This window comes from Hyperoodon ampullatus (assembly GCF_949752795.1).
Source record: "Hyperoodon ampullatus genome assembly, chromosome: X".
Classification (NCBI taxonomy): Eukaryota; Metazoa; Chordata; class Mammalia; order Artiodactyla; family Ziphiidae; genus Hyperoodon; species Hyperoodon ampullatus.
The window spans coordinates 47,162,914-47,178,215 of record NC_136913.1 but is presented as its reverse complement, the minus strand read 5'-3'; the positions used below and the strand labels follow the sequence as shown (position 1 = coordinate 47,178,215).

Below are 15,302 nucleotides of genomic sequence, written 5' to 3'. Positions count from 1 at the left end.
CCCTGCCTTGGGACCCCTCCTCTAACCCCCAACGGTCTCTATGGGATTTCCTTCCAGATTCCAGACTCCTTGCCACTTGAAGCCTATACGCAAGGCTCTCAAGCTCTGGGGAGTGGTGAGGACCTTTCGGAGAACCTCGTCCTCTTTCCTCTCTTCACCCTCCCCCCTCCCTTTCCCCGGAGGTCTAGTTGGGTGGCCTCAGACCTCCGGGCCAGTGAGCTCCCCGTCAGCTCTGGCTGGTAGGGAAGGGCAGGTGTTGGGAACAATGAGGGTGAAGGCTTCCCCAGGGCACCTCTGGCCACGTAGGGCCAGGAGGGAGCTCTGCAGAGTTGTGGCCAAACCTCAGCTGGCTCGGCCCTCTCTCTGACCTCAGGGCCTGGCCGCGCACCTCCATGTGTCTCTCCACCTGCTGGAGGACATGGAGTGTCAGTGCACGCGGTGGGTGGGCCCCCACTTATGCTGGTCCCCAGGTGGGGCAGTGCTTCCTCTTTGGAGCCAGTCTCCGCCCTCTCTCCAGTGGGCCCCAGCCCAGACCTCTTCAGCTTCAGGACCTTGCCTCTCCTTGCAACGTTCTTATCCTGATCAAAGTCCAGACAGGTTTGGGGCGGGGGGGGCTCAGGTCTGGGATGAGAAGGGCGCTGCCCTCCCTCACCCATATTGCATGCCCCCCATTCCCTCACACCTACCCCACCTACAGCTGAAGACGATGCACTTTATAGATATTGCCCACACACACCTTGCTGGGGCAGGGCGCCCAGCATCAGCCCTGGGGAGAGGGGCTCCCAGAGGGCCACCGTGAGCCTGAGATGTCCTTCCTGAGGCAGAGATTGGAGCCATCAAAGTGGGGGCTGGGAGCCAGGATGCCTGAGTCCTTCTGTCCGCCAAACTCTCCGCTGCCTCTCCAGCCCTTTTACAGCCCTGTTTATTTATTATAAATATATTTTTTACAAGCCCCAGCTCCTCTCCTTGCCCTGCATAGCCAGCTCCTTTCTCAGCTCCTGCCTCCCTCTCCCCTCTCCACCATGGGCTGCAGTACAGACAGACAGATAGACCCTGGCTGTATGAAGGGCCAGGGACCCCAGGGCTTGGGGGTAGGGAAGAGCAGCAGTGGGAGGGGCTGTATGGAGAGGAGCTGGGGTTTAGGCATTGTCTTTTTTCCTCCTTGTATATAAGAATGTATATTTGATGCCTCATAAAAGACCTTGTGCTCACCTCCCGCCTCTGCCTCCTACTTGTGCCCCCTCCCCCGCAGTGCAGCCCCGGGAGAGAGGCCTTAGCCCAGGGAGGTGAGGCGCTGATGGTAGAAGCTCAGGCAACTGGGTGGGTGAGATGCTTCGGTTGGGTGGGAGGTGGGGGTGAGGGAGGTTTTCCTGTCTCGTTTCATTAACGATCTGCATGACAGATCAGAGCGGCAAGGGTCTGGGCTTTGGAGTTGATCCAGTTCAGATCCTGGGGTTTTCCCTTCCTAGTGCCCTCGGGAAACCGAGTCTCTGTTTCCTCAGTTGAAAACTTGGGGTGATAAGCCATTGCCACGTGGGACTGTGATGAAGGGATGAGGTAACGAATGTCCAGCAGCCAACATGGAGTAGGTGCTCAGCAAGTTAGTTCCCTTCTCTTCCTTTCACAGGTTGGATACTTCCTCTACTCTTGTGGCATCTATTCTCACCCTTCCTGTGACTGGCCAGGCTTTGCCCTGGAGCCCTCTCTCCTTCCCCACAGCTGGGCCACATTTGTGTCCTTAAGGGTGTGTGTGGTGGGGGGGGATGGTGACCTGGGCCAGGAAGTGGGGTCTAGATACATCCGTTTTAAGAGCTCTTTGTATGTACTTGGGATGTTAGATAACAAATAGTTGAGCTCCATTTAGTTTACAGAGGAGGGGTCAGGCCCAGAGAATGGAAGGGTCTTTCCCAAGGTCACACAGCAAGTCAGGATGGGGTGTTCCTGACTTCTAGTCCAGGCCCTTTTCCAGTGCCCAAAACTGCCTCCCTATAAAATGGACACGTTTCCAGCACCACTAATCATGTCCTGGGTCTCGGCAGAGCCTAGGAGGAATGGGGGACACTGGCTCTTGGTTAGGGTCAGCAGGGTCCCCAGAAGCAGCAATCAGTAAATATTTGGAGGGCCTTGTTAGAGTGTGGAATGGCCTCTAAGAGGGAGCAGTTTGGATGGCCCCACTCTTAAGCAGCTGGGATCAATGTCTTTGTTTTCCTCCTCATACGCACATTTAAGCAAAAGCAGCAGTTGGGGCCATCTAAGCATTTGGTCCAGAATCAAGTCCAGTCAGCAGTTTTTTTGTTTCTCCCCTGGTGGACCAAGCTGGACTGCCTTTGGTTGTTCCCACTTCTCCCACCTTCAGCTTGATGCTCGTTTTGTCTTCCCAAAGCTCAGCTTTTAGTACTCAGTCAGACTTGACTGTTGCCTCTGGCAAGTCACCTTGTCCCTCAGAGCCTGGTCTTTCACCTGTAGCATAGGGATAATAGTCTTGCAGGGCAGTTGTTAATAGATGCGTGAGAAATGCCTACCTCCTGCCAGACACACAGTCAGCTGTTCTCGGCCACCTACAGAAACAAGTACAAACTCCTTTGCCTTGACGTTGGAAGTCCTCCACCACGTGGCCCCGGCCGATCTCCGTAATCCTCTCATTTCTTGCCTACACATTGGCCATCCACTCACCACTCCCTGAAGAGATCTGTGTGTAATTTCCAAACTCAGTATTTTACCTGTGCCTTCCCCGCTGCCAGATGTACTCCCCTGACATCCTTGATGAAGGTTTTCTCTCAAAGTGCCCTTGATCACATTCTCTGAGATCCCTCACATCATTATCTATCTTCCCCACTAGGCCATAGCTGGCACAGGCATGACACTGGTCTGAATCACCTCTGTCCAGAGTATTGCCCAGCACAGTGCTTGGCACAGCACAGATGACACTAAAATGTTTGTTGATTTGAATGAATGAACAGTTCTTTCTAAGCTAAATCTTAAAGTAGCTTGGCATTGGTTGATTTACTGATTGATGCAAGCTTTCAGGCCCCTCTGGAACCCCCTCATGCTTCTCTCAGCTCTCTCCTACCTTCTCCTCCTCCTCCCTTCCTCACTGCAGTCCCAGCACTGGGCCATCCCTGCTCGACCCTCCCCCTCTCCCTGGAGGCTCACCATCCAGACTGTGGCGGGGTGTTGGGCTCCTCACCTCCCCATTTCCCTGAGGACCTGAAGACAAGGAGTTCACTGGCTGTCCTCAAACGTTCTACTGCCAATCTCTTTGGCAATGTGGATGAGGAGGGGTGACACACAACACAGGACAAAGGTCCTAGAATCTCACGGAGTTCTTATCTTTATCTAGACCAGTGCTGTCCTGTTATAAGTCTTTCTGTGATGATGGAAATGTCCTGTACCTGTGCTGTCCAATATGGTAACCCCTAGCCACACGTGGCTATTGAGCACTTGAAATGTGGCTGGTTGCAACTGAACTGAGGAACTGAATTTTAAAATTTAAATTTAAGTAGCCACATGTGGGTACTGGCTACCATATTGGGCAATGCAGGACAAGACTTTCAGAAGTAGACAGCCTGGGGGGGATGATGTCAATACAATAGTAATAAGTGCAGGCCCAGAAGGAAGCACAGCATGTGTGGGAGCACAAAGAAAGGGGAAAACCCAACTTGGGGCAGGGGTCAGGTAAGCGTTTCTGGAACCGCTCCTTTAGCTGAGTCTTGAAGGGTGAGTAGGAATTAGCCCAGTAAAGGAGGGCATTTGTCAGAGGGAGCAGCATGTGCAAAAGCCTGAAGGTGTGCGAGTATGTAATGTTAGCGGAATAATGAGAAAGGAATGCGAGAGGGCAGCCCAGGTGGTGGGCATGGCACATCCCAAAGCAGAGGTGAGCAGTCCCCATATCCTCATTCCTCTGTTACCAACAGGTTTTCTCACCCAGGCCTCAGGCCTCCGGGGTCTCCGTAGAAGCTAAAGAAAGACCAGGTGACACATTGGGCTACGTAGTGTCTCTGTTGTAAAGCTATTATTTTTCCCTCTGTAATTAATGAGTATCTTGAGAGGAGATGCATTGGCATTATGTAACTGTCTTGTTACTCCTCAAACTTTCACTCACCAGTTTTAGCATTTGCTGATGGTTCTTGAGGTTGCCAAATGGTGACTGTCCAATGCCATCATTTTTTTGACATGGATTAGTTGGCTCTCCAGTGTAAAGGAGAGCTTTCCCTTCTCCTATGTTTATGTATTTATATTCTCATGGACCATGCTTGTCTACCATTTTCAGTGAGTTATAACACATTAATGTCATTCTTTATTTTGATGTTCAAAATGTCCCAGATTTGGCCAGCAAGAGGCTTCCAAGCTGGCTCCTGTGTCCTTTTGGCAGGTCTCCATCTTTCCTTGAGCACTTCCTTGTTTTCTGGCACCACAAGATGCTCCAGGCTCATCTTGTACTTTCCCTGCCCCAGCCCTGGAGTCAACCATTTTTTCCAAGGAGACCTGGAAATGCCTGATTGACGATGGCATCTAGGAACCAAGATTTGGGCATTAAGTGTTACAGCTACGTTTTCAGGCGTTGCTTTTTTATTTGGAAAAGGTTTGAGCATCTATTGATGATTTTCTAACTCCATCATTCTTTGAAGGAAGAGCTTTCCCTTTGCCCTCATTTTATTTATTTCTATCAGTGTGGAGTCACGGATTTTTATTTTACTCAATGAGTTATAATCCACTACTATCATAATTCATTTGGAATTATCATTATTTTGAATATATCATTTTATTGTTATGCATATGTATTAAGCACATAATATGCATCTATATTTCTCCTTCTCCCTCTCTCTCTCTCTCTCTCTCTCTATATATATATATATATATATGTATATATATATATCTCCATAAATTCACATAGAGACCTTGATATCTTGAGGAGGCTCTTTTAATAATCTAGGCTAGAGATAGTAAATGGCTCTCATGGGGAGGAGAAGATTAGAAAAAGGCATGGGGAGGAGGGGGTAAATTTCACAGCTATTTAGGAGTTAGAACTCACAGCTCATACCTACTTCAGAATTGGAAGGGACCCTATTTTACAAATCAAGAAAATGAGGCACAAAGTCACTCTACAGTTCATCCAGAAAACGTGGATGGAGTGAGTGTGGTCGAAAGCACAGCTGAGCGTTCCAATCACTGCTCCGTACCAGTTCCATGCCAGACCCTCTCTTCCAGGTGGGTGGGTGAGGCCAACCGAACCCCCAGTCCAGGGTGAGCTCCCTGCTGCTTCCCAGTTTTTAACCCTGCAGTGCCCAGACTCAGGCAGGTCTCCAGCAAGATCCAAGGATTGAGAAAGGATTCCATTTCCTGAGCACCTGTGGTTTGGAGGGGGGAGGGGGCACCATCTGAGATGTTTACAGGCAGAATTGTACAGCAGTCAGACAGACTTGGGTACTCTGCCACTTACTAGCCATGTGACTTGGTTAAGTTTATACTTCTCTGAAATTCAGTCTCCTCATCTGTAAAACGGGGATAACAATACCTATTTCATAGCACCTGGCCTTTGATGAATGGTAGTTATCATGATCTCTAATCTTCATAACTACCCTGTGAGGAAGGGTTTACATAGTCTCATTGGATAAATGAGAAGATCAAGGTTCATGGAGGTGAGGTACTTGGTAGATCTCAGTAGGTGAATGTCAGCTGCAAGAAAGCAGGGACCATGTCTGTCTTGGTCACCATTATATTCCCAGGGCCCAGAAGAGTGCCTGGTGCATAGTAGGAATTTGATAAATGTTTATGAATGAATGAATTGGATCTGACTGGCTTCAAAGACTCTATGCAATTTCCATTTGCCCTTCCAGGATGGTGCGGGTGGTGTCCCAGCTAAGGACCTCAGAGAAGGCTTTGGGAATGCTAGGCTGAGCTGAGACCCCAAACCTGGTCTCCTGACTCCTAATTCATGCTCTTTGCCCTTCACTGAGCTGCCTCAAGATGGAAAGGCCAAACTTCCTTCAACCTAGGATTTGGCATATTCTTTTCTTTGTTCTCCTCACCCTTCTCCTGCCTAGTTCTATCACTGGTAGGAGCAAATGACAGGAAGAGCATTTGACCCCGAGGCAGCAACTTCCCGTGTAACAGTGGGCAAGTTGTTTAATCTGTCTGGAACTTGGTTCCTCATCTACAGAATGGGTAAACTGACCTACATCTTTCCCAGGACTGTTGCAAAGATTAAGGGAAATAATTGGTATGAAAGAGCTATGTGGGCTGTTAAATGCTTACACATGTGAGAGACTAGTGTTTTTTTTTTTGTTTTTGTTTTTTTTTGTTTTTTTACTGTTATTAGCATGACCTCACCTAGCTTTCTGTTTCCTGTCCAGACAGTTGTTCAGTTGGGTCATTCACCTGTGTTTCAGGTGGAGAAGGGTTGAGGTTTCCCCTGACACCTAGAAAACTAGAAAGGGGTTGTCACTTACTATATGTATTACTTGGGACAAGTTTCCTCCCAAGACAAGTAGGGATAAAGGTTCCAAACATTCAAGGCAATCTAAGGGTTCAGGTGATAAAAAAAGAAATCTGAAATCACTAGGCACAATGCCTGACACAAAGGAGATTCTTAATGAGTTTTGACACATTGTTTGTTGACTCTCAGAAGTAAAAATAACAGTTAACATACGGAGGGCCTTCTATATGCCGGGTACTGTACAACAATCCTGCAAGGTAGGGATTATCATCTCCGTACAACATCGTTCAGCTTCATAAGTTGGGACTTACCCAAGGGCACATAATTAGAAAACGGAAGAGCTGGTAGGACTAGAAATCAGGCCTCTCTGACTCCAGGGTGTGAGCTCCTACCAGTGTTCCCCACTCCCTCAGAGCGGATGCCCTTAGCTCAGTCCGGAAGTAGGCAGAAGGATATACCTAACTGGGACATAGTATGTGATTAGAAACAGTTAACTGAATGAAGGAATGACACTCTCCATCACCTTCAAACATATTCATGCTTACAGCAAATGCTTAATATATCCAGGAAATGTTTGCGAAGAGTATATATTATTTTTAGTCAATATATACTAAGGCTGCTCAAAAATATTCATTTTTCTTTTGTTTACTCAACATTAATTTACTGTTTACCATGCCAAGTGCTAAGGATGTATAAGGTCACGAGGTCCATGCCCTTAAGGAATTCAGTCTGATGGGGGAACATAAAATAAGCGCTTTATCAGCATGTATGTAACTAATATGTGCACAGTAGGTGTTCGAACTACATGTGGTAGGCCCACAACTGATGAATAACTTAGAGCTCCTCAAATGGAGTAGATGTCTGACATACGGGCGAAGTACTGGTTTGATACTCAAAGTATATGCAATAAACCTATTCAGAAACTGCTCACAAGCATGCACACAATAGGAGCAGATGTACACATAGTAGGTACTGAAATGCAAGACAGAGGCTATACACAATAAGTACAATCCATGTACACAAATATTTGATAAGTACACTGTAGGCTCACAAATGGGCAAACAGTAGGTGCTTCAAACAGTGGGCACTGGTAGGATACACTCAGGCTTAGTTTGTAGGTGTACATGCCACAAATGTGGACACGATAAAAGTGCACACATAACAGTTGAAAGTGTTCATTAAAATGCTGACTGACAATGACTCTTTGGGGTTAAGAATGGAAGCCCCACCTCTGAGAGGCCTCTACACGCAAACTTGGACAAAATAAATATTTTCTTCCTCTCCTCGGGACCCAGGATTCAAAAAATCCGCAATCCCCGGGGAGGGAGCAGCATCCCGGCTTCCTTCGTTCAAAGCCCCAGAGGTATCAGCGCCTAGAGCTGGGAGCTGTGTACGCCTCTCCTAATCTGCGGGCCTGCAGAAGGGTCCCTTGCAATCAGGCACCCGAAGCCGCCTTCTGTGGCTCACGCCGGAAAGACCCGGGAGAAAGAGAGCGTCTTGGGGCGGGGCTCCCACCAGGGCTGAGGTCATCGAGGGGGTGCCAGTTCGGACCCACCACCCACCAACGCCAACTCCTCTTCCGGTCTGTCTCCATAACGCGCATGCGCAGAACTGGCCTTTAAACGTGCACCGCCGGTCCACCGGAAAGAGGATCCGGTTGTTAATTACAACTTTGTTCCTCCGCCGCTGAGGTGGACTATTTGCTCTCAGTCTGGGAAGCACTTTTGAGTTCTTGCTTCCTGATAGGGAACCCACGCCTGCCGATTCAGCTCAGTCTCCACGGGATGAAGGGTCCCTAGGGCTTGGCCTCACGCACGTTATACGAGGCTCGGAGGGACACCCTGCGGAGGGATCTGGTTTGTTGTGGTGAAGGGAGGGGGGAGACGCTGACAAACCAAGATGGCGGCGGCGGCGATGAAGGCCGCGGTGGTTGGGAGGTAACTGTGGTGTTGAAGGCTGCGGTAGTTGCGAGGCAGCGGCAGAGTTCGGAAGGAACGGAGCAGGACGAAGAGGTGGTAGCAGTAACGTCAGCCTGAGCCTCTCAGAGCGCGGCAGCTACACGCCCCCTGGGCCCTCGGCGGGCGGCGGCCGCCCCGCTTAGGGCCTAGTCCCCGAGCAGTGTCTCGGCTTCGTACAGCGGCGTCCGCCATGAGTCCTTAAGGGCCGTCCGAGCCCTCCAGTCCTAGGGCCCACCATGGAGCCGGGGTCTGACGACTTCCTACCGCCGCCGGAGTGCCCGGTGTTCGAGCCTAGCTGGGCAGAGTTCCGAGACCCTCTCGGCTACATTGCGAAAATCAGGCCCATCGCCGAGAAGTCGGGCATTTGCAAGATCCGCCCACCTGCGGTAAGGCCCTGGGCTGGTGGTCGCCGGCCACCAGGCCGGGGATGATGAACTAGGGTAGCGGGCGGAGAAGTCTGGAGCGGAGGGCAGCTCGAGGTGTGGGGAGATGGGGTGGCTGGGACCGCTGTGGATGCGAGCGGGTCGGAGAAAGGGTGCTGGGGCCAGGGGTCCTTTCGTGGTGTGAGGGCCCTAAGTCGGAGACCCACCCGCACCCCCCAACTCCCACCCCGCCCTTCAGAACTACTCCTAGTAAGGTTCAAGACGGGGATGCCTAGTGGCCCCGGGGAGAGTTCCCAGAGAGGCACCCCGCACATTTCTTGTTTACCCCAAGCCACCTAGGTCAAGGCTGCTCCAAATAAGGCTTTTCTCCAATTTACTGGCATCACTTCTGTTCAGGCAGGCAGTGTGGTGTAATGGAAAGATCACAGCTCTGAAGGGAGATAGACCTTAGTTCAAAACTCCACTCTGCAGCTTACCAGCTGTGTGACCTTGGACAAGTAACGTAATCTCTCTGAGCCTGTGAAATGGGTCCCATGAATGGTTATTTCGAGAATTGGATTAAACTAGGTAGCGTCTGTGTGTAGTAGGCACTAGATAAGTGGTAATTATTGTGACTGGAAAGGTGTTTGATGTGGTCATTGGTTTGCTCCTATGTGGGTTGACTCATATTTATTCACACCCTGCCAGGCCAGTCCATTTATGATAATATTCTGGGCTGGTAAACCAGTCAGGAAATCAGTCTCACAGGTTCTATCTGGCTCCCCTGAGATGGGTTCAGGGAATTGTTCCCTTCTTTTCCTAGTCGAAGGCAATATCTGGGCCTTTCCTGCACATCACCGCCCAGGCTTGACTTCTGTGGAGAGTCTTGGACCAGTCAGTTTGGGGTGGGGTATATGAGTCCTTCCCAGAAGATTTCTACTCTGACCTGTCCCAGGATGTAGGAGGCCCCAGAGGATAGGATATTCTTGGACTCGCAGAAACAGAATGGACGGATGGAAGTCTGCCTCCTTTGGAACCCTTGATTCCCAGATGTCAGTGACAAAGGGCATATCTTTGCTCCTAGGCCTGGCTTCAGGCCAGGAGAAGTCCCCCAAGGGCTAGGATAGGCTGCCACCTTGCTAGCATGGAGGGGAAATGATGATATGCGTTGTTCAGTCACCACTTGGGATTCCAAGGGCAGGAATTGAGTTTGTCTGGAACAGGGTATTTTTGAGTAGGTGTCTCCTGGCTGAAACCAAATGGGAAACCCTGCTGCCACCTGAGGAGGGCACCATAGGCCTCCTTATTCAACTTGGTGCTTTCTGGTGTTCAGCCATACATCTAGGCTGGTTTCAGATGGATCCTCTGGGAGGTGTTGGGTAAGCTAATTTCTTCCTTGTTGGAGCTTGGCCACAGATCTCTGAGGTTTCCTTGTCCATGGTGAGGAAGTGGCAGTGGGTAGTGAGAGGCCGGGAAGGCCAGCAGAAAGGAGAGGCTGGTGTCCTGGACAGCATCTAGGAGGCACTCCCTGAAGTGGCCCGGCAGGCCTGTGGGAAAGAGGCATATCTGACATAAGGGGTAGTTGAGGCTTGAATTTTCTATCCCATTTTTCTATCTTGGACTTCTTGGGGCAGCCTGGCCTTGTGCAGGTATTGTTACCCTTCTTTGGGGGACCAGGGGTGGGATAGGTGACATGTCCCTGGTGTGTGTGTGTGTGTGTGTGTGTGTGTGTGTGTGTGTGTGTCCGTGTCCTGCAGGGGGCCGTCCTTTGTTATGCTTCTCTTCTCTCCCCCAACACTGTACTTCCCTCTAATCCAGGAGACCTGGCTCTCTCTGGTTTTTGTTCTGTTTTCCCCTCCGGTAGGGCTGCTCCTAGGCCTCCTTTAGGCAGCCGGGACTTCTGGCTGGAATTTAAAGCACTCACCCAAGTGGTGCTTGGGCCCAGAGTGAGAACCTTTTTATGGGTGGGTGCTTGGAAATTGAAGGTTTGCCTGAAGGGCCATTTGGATTCTGAATTGCTAGGCAGGTGACTGCTACTCTTGGGGAAGATGGGTGAGAGGAGAGTGTTGGTATACTGGAGGAGACGCGGGGGAGCTTGGAAGGGCCTTGCTTCCTGCATCAGGTAGCCAACCTTTTTATGACCATCATGACGTAGTGAGTATTTGGCACATGGGAGTATGGGACTGAAGGCAGGATGAGGGAGCTTGTAGGTCCCAGGGAAAGCCAGGCAGGGAGATTTGCTGAACCTTTCCCAGCTATCTGTTGCATGCACAGCTCCTGTTCTAGGATTTCAGTTCTGCCATTTCCTGTCAGGTTGCTTGATGTTGCACTTATTCTTATCTAGAACTTGATTCAGCAGGAAAGAAAGGTGCCTGGAGTTGGGGGTTTGAGCACCTTTCTGCCTGAGTTACCTGTGCTGAGGGGAGTGCCCTACTGATGGGAGGCAAGAGGGCATGGGGAGCTTGTCTGGGCTTGAGCCATATCGTTTTAGTTTGAGGTTCTTTTGTCGTTGGGTTTGTTTGTTTGTTTGTTTTTGCCCCTGCTTCACTGAGTCCCGTGTGTTTCCTACCTGCTTTGCGGGGTTGGGGGCGGAATATGTGTGCATGCAAGTATGAGTCCTCTGGCCCCTTTCTGTTTTTTTCTTTTTTAAAAAAAATTAATTGTTTTATTTTTGGCTGCATTGGGTCTTCGTTGCTACTCACGGGCTTTCTCTAGTTGTGGCAGCAGGGGCTACTCTTCATTCCAGTGCATGGACTTCTCATTGCGGTGGCTTCTCTTGTTACGGAGCGTGGGCTCTAGGGCACGCGGGCTTCGGTAGTCGTGGCACGCGCGCGGGCTCAGTAGTTGTGGCTCGTGGGCTGTAGAGCACAGGCTCAGTAGTTGTGGTGCACGGGCTTAGTTGTGCCGCGGCACGTGGGATTTTCCCGGACCAGGGCTCGAACCCATTCCCCTGCATTGACAGGTGGATTCTTAACCACTGCGCCATCGGGAAAGTCCCTGGCCCCTTTTCTCAAAGTGTGTGTACAGAAGAGGCCAACAGCTTTTTCTTCGCTTTTACTGTCCTCCTCCCCCGCTTCCATATGTATGCCCATGTGTGTGAACAGTCGTAGCCTGGTGTAGTGCAAAGAGCCTTGGACTGGAGGTCAGAAGACAGGGGTTCTAGTCTCGGCTCTACCACTGACTCAGCATGTGATTCTGGAGAAATCATATTTCTTCTCTGGGCCTCACTTTCTCCATTCATTAAATGAGGGCACTGGTCTAGGTTACTCGAGGTTCTTTTTACCACCCAAGCAGGAGCCAGGGTTCTGAGGAGGAAAGGACTGCATGGGGGGCGGGGTGGGGGGGCAGGCGGGCATTGAGGAGGAGGCTCTTCACAGCTGCCCTTTGGGCAGGACACAACAAGCTCTGACTTGGCAGGACAGAGTCTCCCCCACTTTCATTATCTTTCCCTGACTTCCCTCCTTCTCCCCAAATCCTCCCAATCTTTGCTGCCACAGTCAGTGGTGCACCCCAGCACTTAGGACAGCCCTCCCCACTTCCTCCCCTGCCTCTTCCTGTACTGGGCAGGTGTTTGAGAGAGGACCCACAGGAAGCCTTTCTGACCAGGTGAGTATTGCAGATTCTTGCTCCTTGTTCCTTGCTCTTCCCTGCAGTGTCTGTCTCAGGCCTTTTAAACTCAGAGAACAGACACTAAAGGCCCAAACCTTTAAATCCTGCCCAAATTGGAGATGAGCTACCCTGCATATGTATTGGGTAGTGAGGTCAGCCTTAGATGTCAAGTCTTAATGATGATTCCTTTGAATAACATTTTCATTTGAAAACCAGTTTAACTTTCATATCAGTCTTATGAGGAAGCCAGGGCAGGAGTTCATATTCCCACCTTACAGTTGAGAAAACAGGTTCAGAAAGGTAAAATCCCTTAGCTAGTAAGTAGTGGAGCTAAAACATGAACCCAGGTTTTCTGACTCCAGATCCTGTGTGCTTTCCAGTACTTCCAGACTGTGTGTCCTATGCCTAGGGGTTGAGGAGTTAATATGGGCATAGGGAGAGTTTGAAGTCAGCTGTTTTGGGCCCCATCTCTCTATTTCTTAAAATCCTAGCACTGTACTGTTGCAGGGACTCTGAAGACATTTCCCAGGGTATGTGCATGGAGTGTTGGGTGTGGACTTGAGGGGCTTCTAAAGCCCTGTAGTGAGTTGTGTGTGTATGGGTTGGGTGTTTGCCAGGTTAAAAGGTCTGACGTGGCTAGAGGTCTGGGAAGGCATGAATGGGGTGCTGAGCTGCTTTTGGTGCACCTCTGGTCTTGCACTATGCTGGAATAACCCAACTCCCTTTTCTCCTCTGTACCCACTCAGGACTGGCAGCCACCCTTTGCTGTAGAAGTGGACAACTTCAGGTTTACTCCCCGAATCCAGAGGCTGAATGAACTAGAGGTAAGATGACTAGCAACTGGTGGTGGGGTTGGGAGAATGGATACCTGAGCTCTGATCCCACTTCCCTCCTACCTTCTCTGTCTAAGGTACTTTACCTAACTAGGCCTTTATTCTCTCTTCTGTGAAACTGCCTGGAGGGCATGGAGGAAGCTTTAGAGCTCTGAATATAACCAAGAGAAGGAGCATGTAGCATCCCAAATCTCATAGCCCCAAGGCTGGGGGTGGCCCTTTTCCACAAAGGTTTGCTACTTCTGAAGCTCCCCTGTCAACTAACCTACCCTGCTTGGATCAACAAAAGAGAAATATGGGTCTGGTTGAGACCCTTTCTTGCTTGGCCAGCTGAATGTGTCCTCATCTATCCAATTCATCTACAGCCCTGTGCTTCCTACCTTTCTTCCATGGTGCTTGGTAAGGTGGGAGGTGAGGTGGATAGGCAGGAACAACACAAGAACTGGTCTGTGAGGAAGCTGGAATGGTTACAAACTTGGACAGAGGGTCAGGCAGGTAGGCTTTTCCCTCTCCTTTATGTTCCATACAGGAAATCTAGGCCCTTTGCGTGGGTAAGATGAGGTTCTCCACTAAGGACTGGAGAATGCCCCAGGGCAATGAGAGTAGATGCCCTCGAGCCAGTTTCAGGTAAAGTTCTGGAGTTTACCATGGAAGGTGTAGGGTAGAGGTATGCTACCACTCCTCTCCCTCATTATTATGTATCCTCAAGCCTTGCTAGATGTCTGGGGGTGTGGGGGTGACTATTAGGCCCAACCGAATACCCGTTACCTAAAAGCGTACTTCTAGGCCACAGTTCCTCAACCTTGGCACTATTGACATTTTGGGCCAGGTAATTTTTTGTCGTGTAGGGCTGTCCTGTGCATTGTAGGATGTCTGTCAGCATCCCTGGCCTCTACCCACATAGTACCCTCTCCCGGTTACGGCAACCAAAAAGGTCTCTAGGCATTACTTAAATGTCCCTTGGAGGGCAAAATTGCCCCTCATTGAGAATCACTGTTCTAGAGTCGGTCTAGGTGCTGTTCTGGTCAGGGCAAAAATCATCTCTTGTATGGGGTACAAGGTCCTTAGAGAAATGGATCTGACCAGGTCTGCTGGGGTATAGCTAGGACAAGGTGTAGCCTACCATGGGACAGGGGCAGGTTTTCTAGAGAGAGAGTGCTGGCTAATGAGGGGGAGGGGCAGGGATGGGCCAAGGTTGGAAAGCTAAGGGGTTGAGGTGGAGGGAGTAGGGTTCCTGGCCCCTTAGGGATTCTCATAGCAAAGGAGCCATAGCGTGTTCCTTTCCACAAATAGAACTTACTTTTCCTCATCTGTGAAAGAACTGTCCCTGTTTCCCCCTAATGGGATCAGAGCAAAGTAATGAATGATAATGACTTACCCAGTTCTCCCTAGAACTAGGCCTTCTGATTAGGGTGAGGTGGTTATAGACTTGGGGCCTTGGGGAGCCCTTCTTGGGTCACTGAGATTTCGGGAAAGCATGGTACATGCCCTGTTCCCAGAATCTTTGGCCCACATTGGCTCCTGGGTAGGCCAGGTGCCAGTGCTGCTTTGGTACACCATCTCAGTTCGTTAGGCCATTCTATCTTTAGCACGCACTCTCACCCTTCAGCTACCATGGAACAAATTTCATGGGGCATGTGAAGAGGTGAATGTTTTCTTTTGGAGCCTTCATTCTCTGAAACATGCCTAGAGCTTAGATTTAATTCCAGAGTTCCAGAGGGCATTCACTGTTCCTCTCATAAGTCTACCCTTCTGGGGTGAGTGGACTGGGCAGTTTTTTATTTCCCTCATAATCAGAAAATGGGTCCAGAGAATAGAACTGATTTACTCAAGACTATACAGCAGATTATTAGCAGAGGAAAAGCAAAAACTTACGTTATTTGACACTCAAATCTCTTGGTACCTGCTGTGTGACTTGAGGAAGCAGGGACTCTCTGTAAAAGAGATGACAATACTTCTACAGCCCTGTCAGGGAGATTGAGAAAGAGTATATGTAAAGCTTTGGCTGTTATGACTCTACCTGCTCTGTTTTGGGACCTTGGGCTTCTCCTGTTGCCTGGAAGGTGGCAAAGATAAGAGAGGTGGGCGAGGTGCTACCTAGAGT

General features: G+C 50.0%; 1 protein-coding gene across 12 annotated transcripts in view; it reads left to right on the top strand.

The window, feature by feature from the left end:
* Positions 1–8,630: 8,630 nt before the first annotated feature.
* KDM5C (lysine demethylase 5C) overlaps positions 8,631–15,302 on the top strand; it is a gene marked incomplete at its 5' end in the record, with an annotated part of 32,049 nt that continues 25,377 nt past the window's right edge. For all 12 annotated transcript variants that reach the window (XM_079727410.1, XM_079727408.1, XM_079727418.1 and 9 more), the window contains 2 exons: positions 8,631–8,780; positions 13,112–13,189. In XM_079727410.1, the coding sequence (XP_079583536.1) occupies positions 8,631–8,780; positions 13,112–13,189 (228 nt within the window). The remainder of the gene's footprint in view (positions 8,781–13,111; positions 13,190–15,302) is intronic.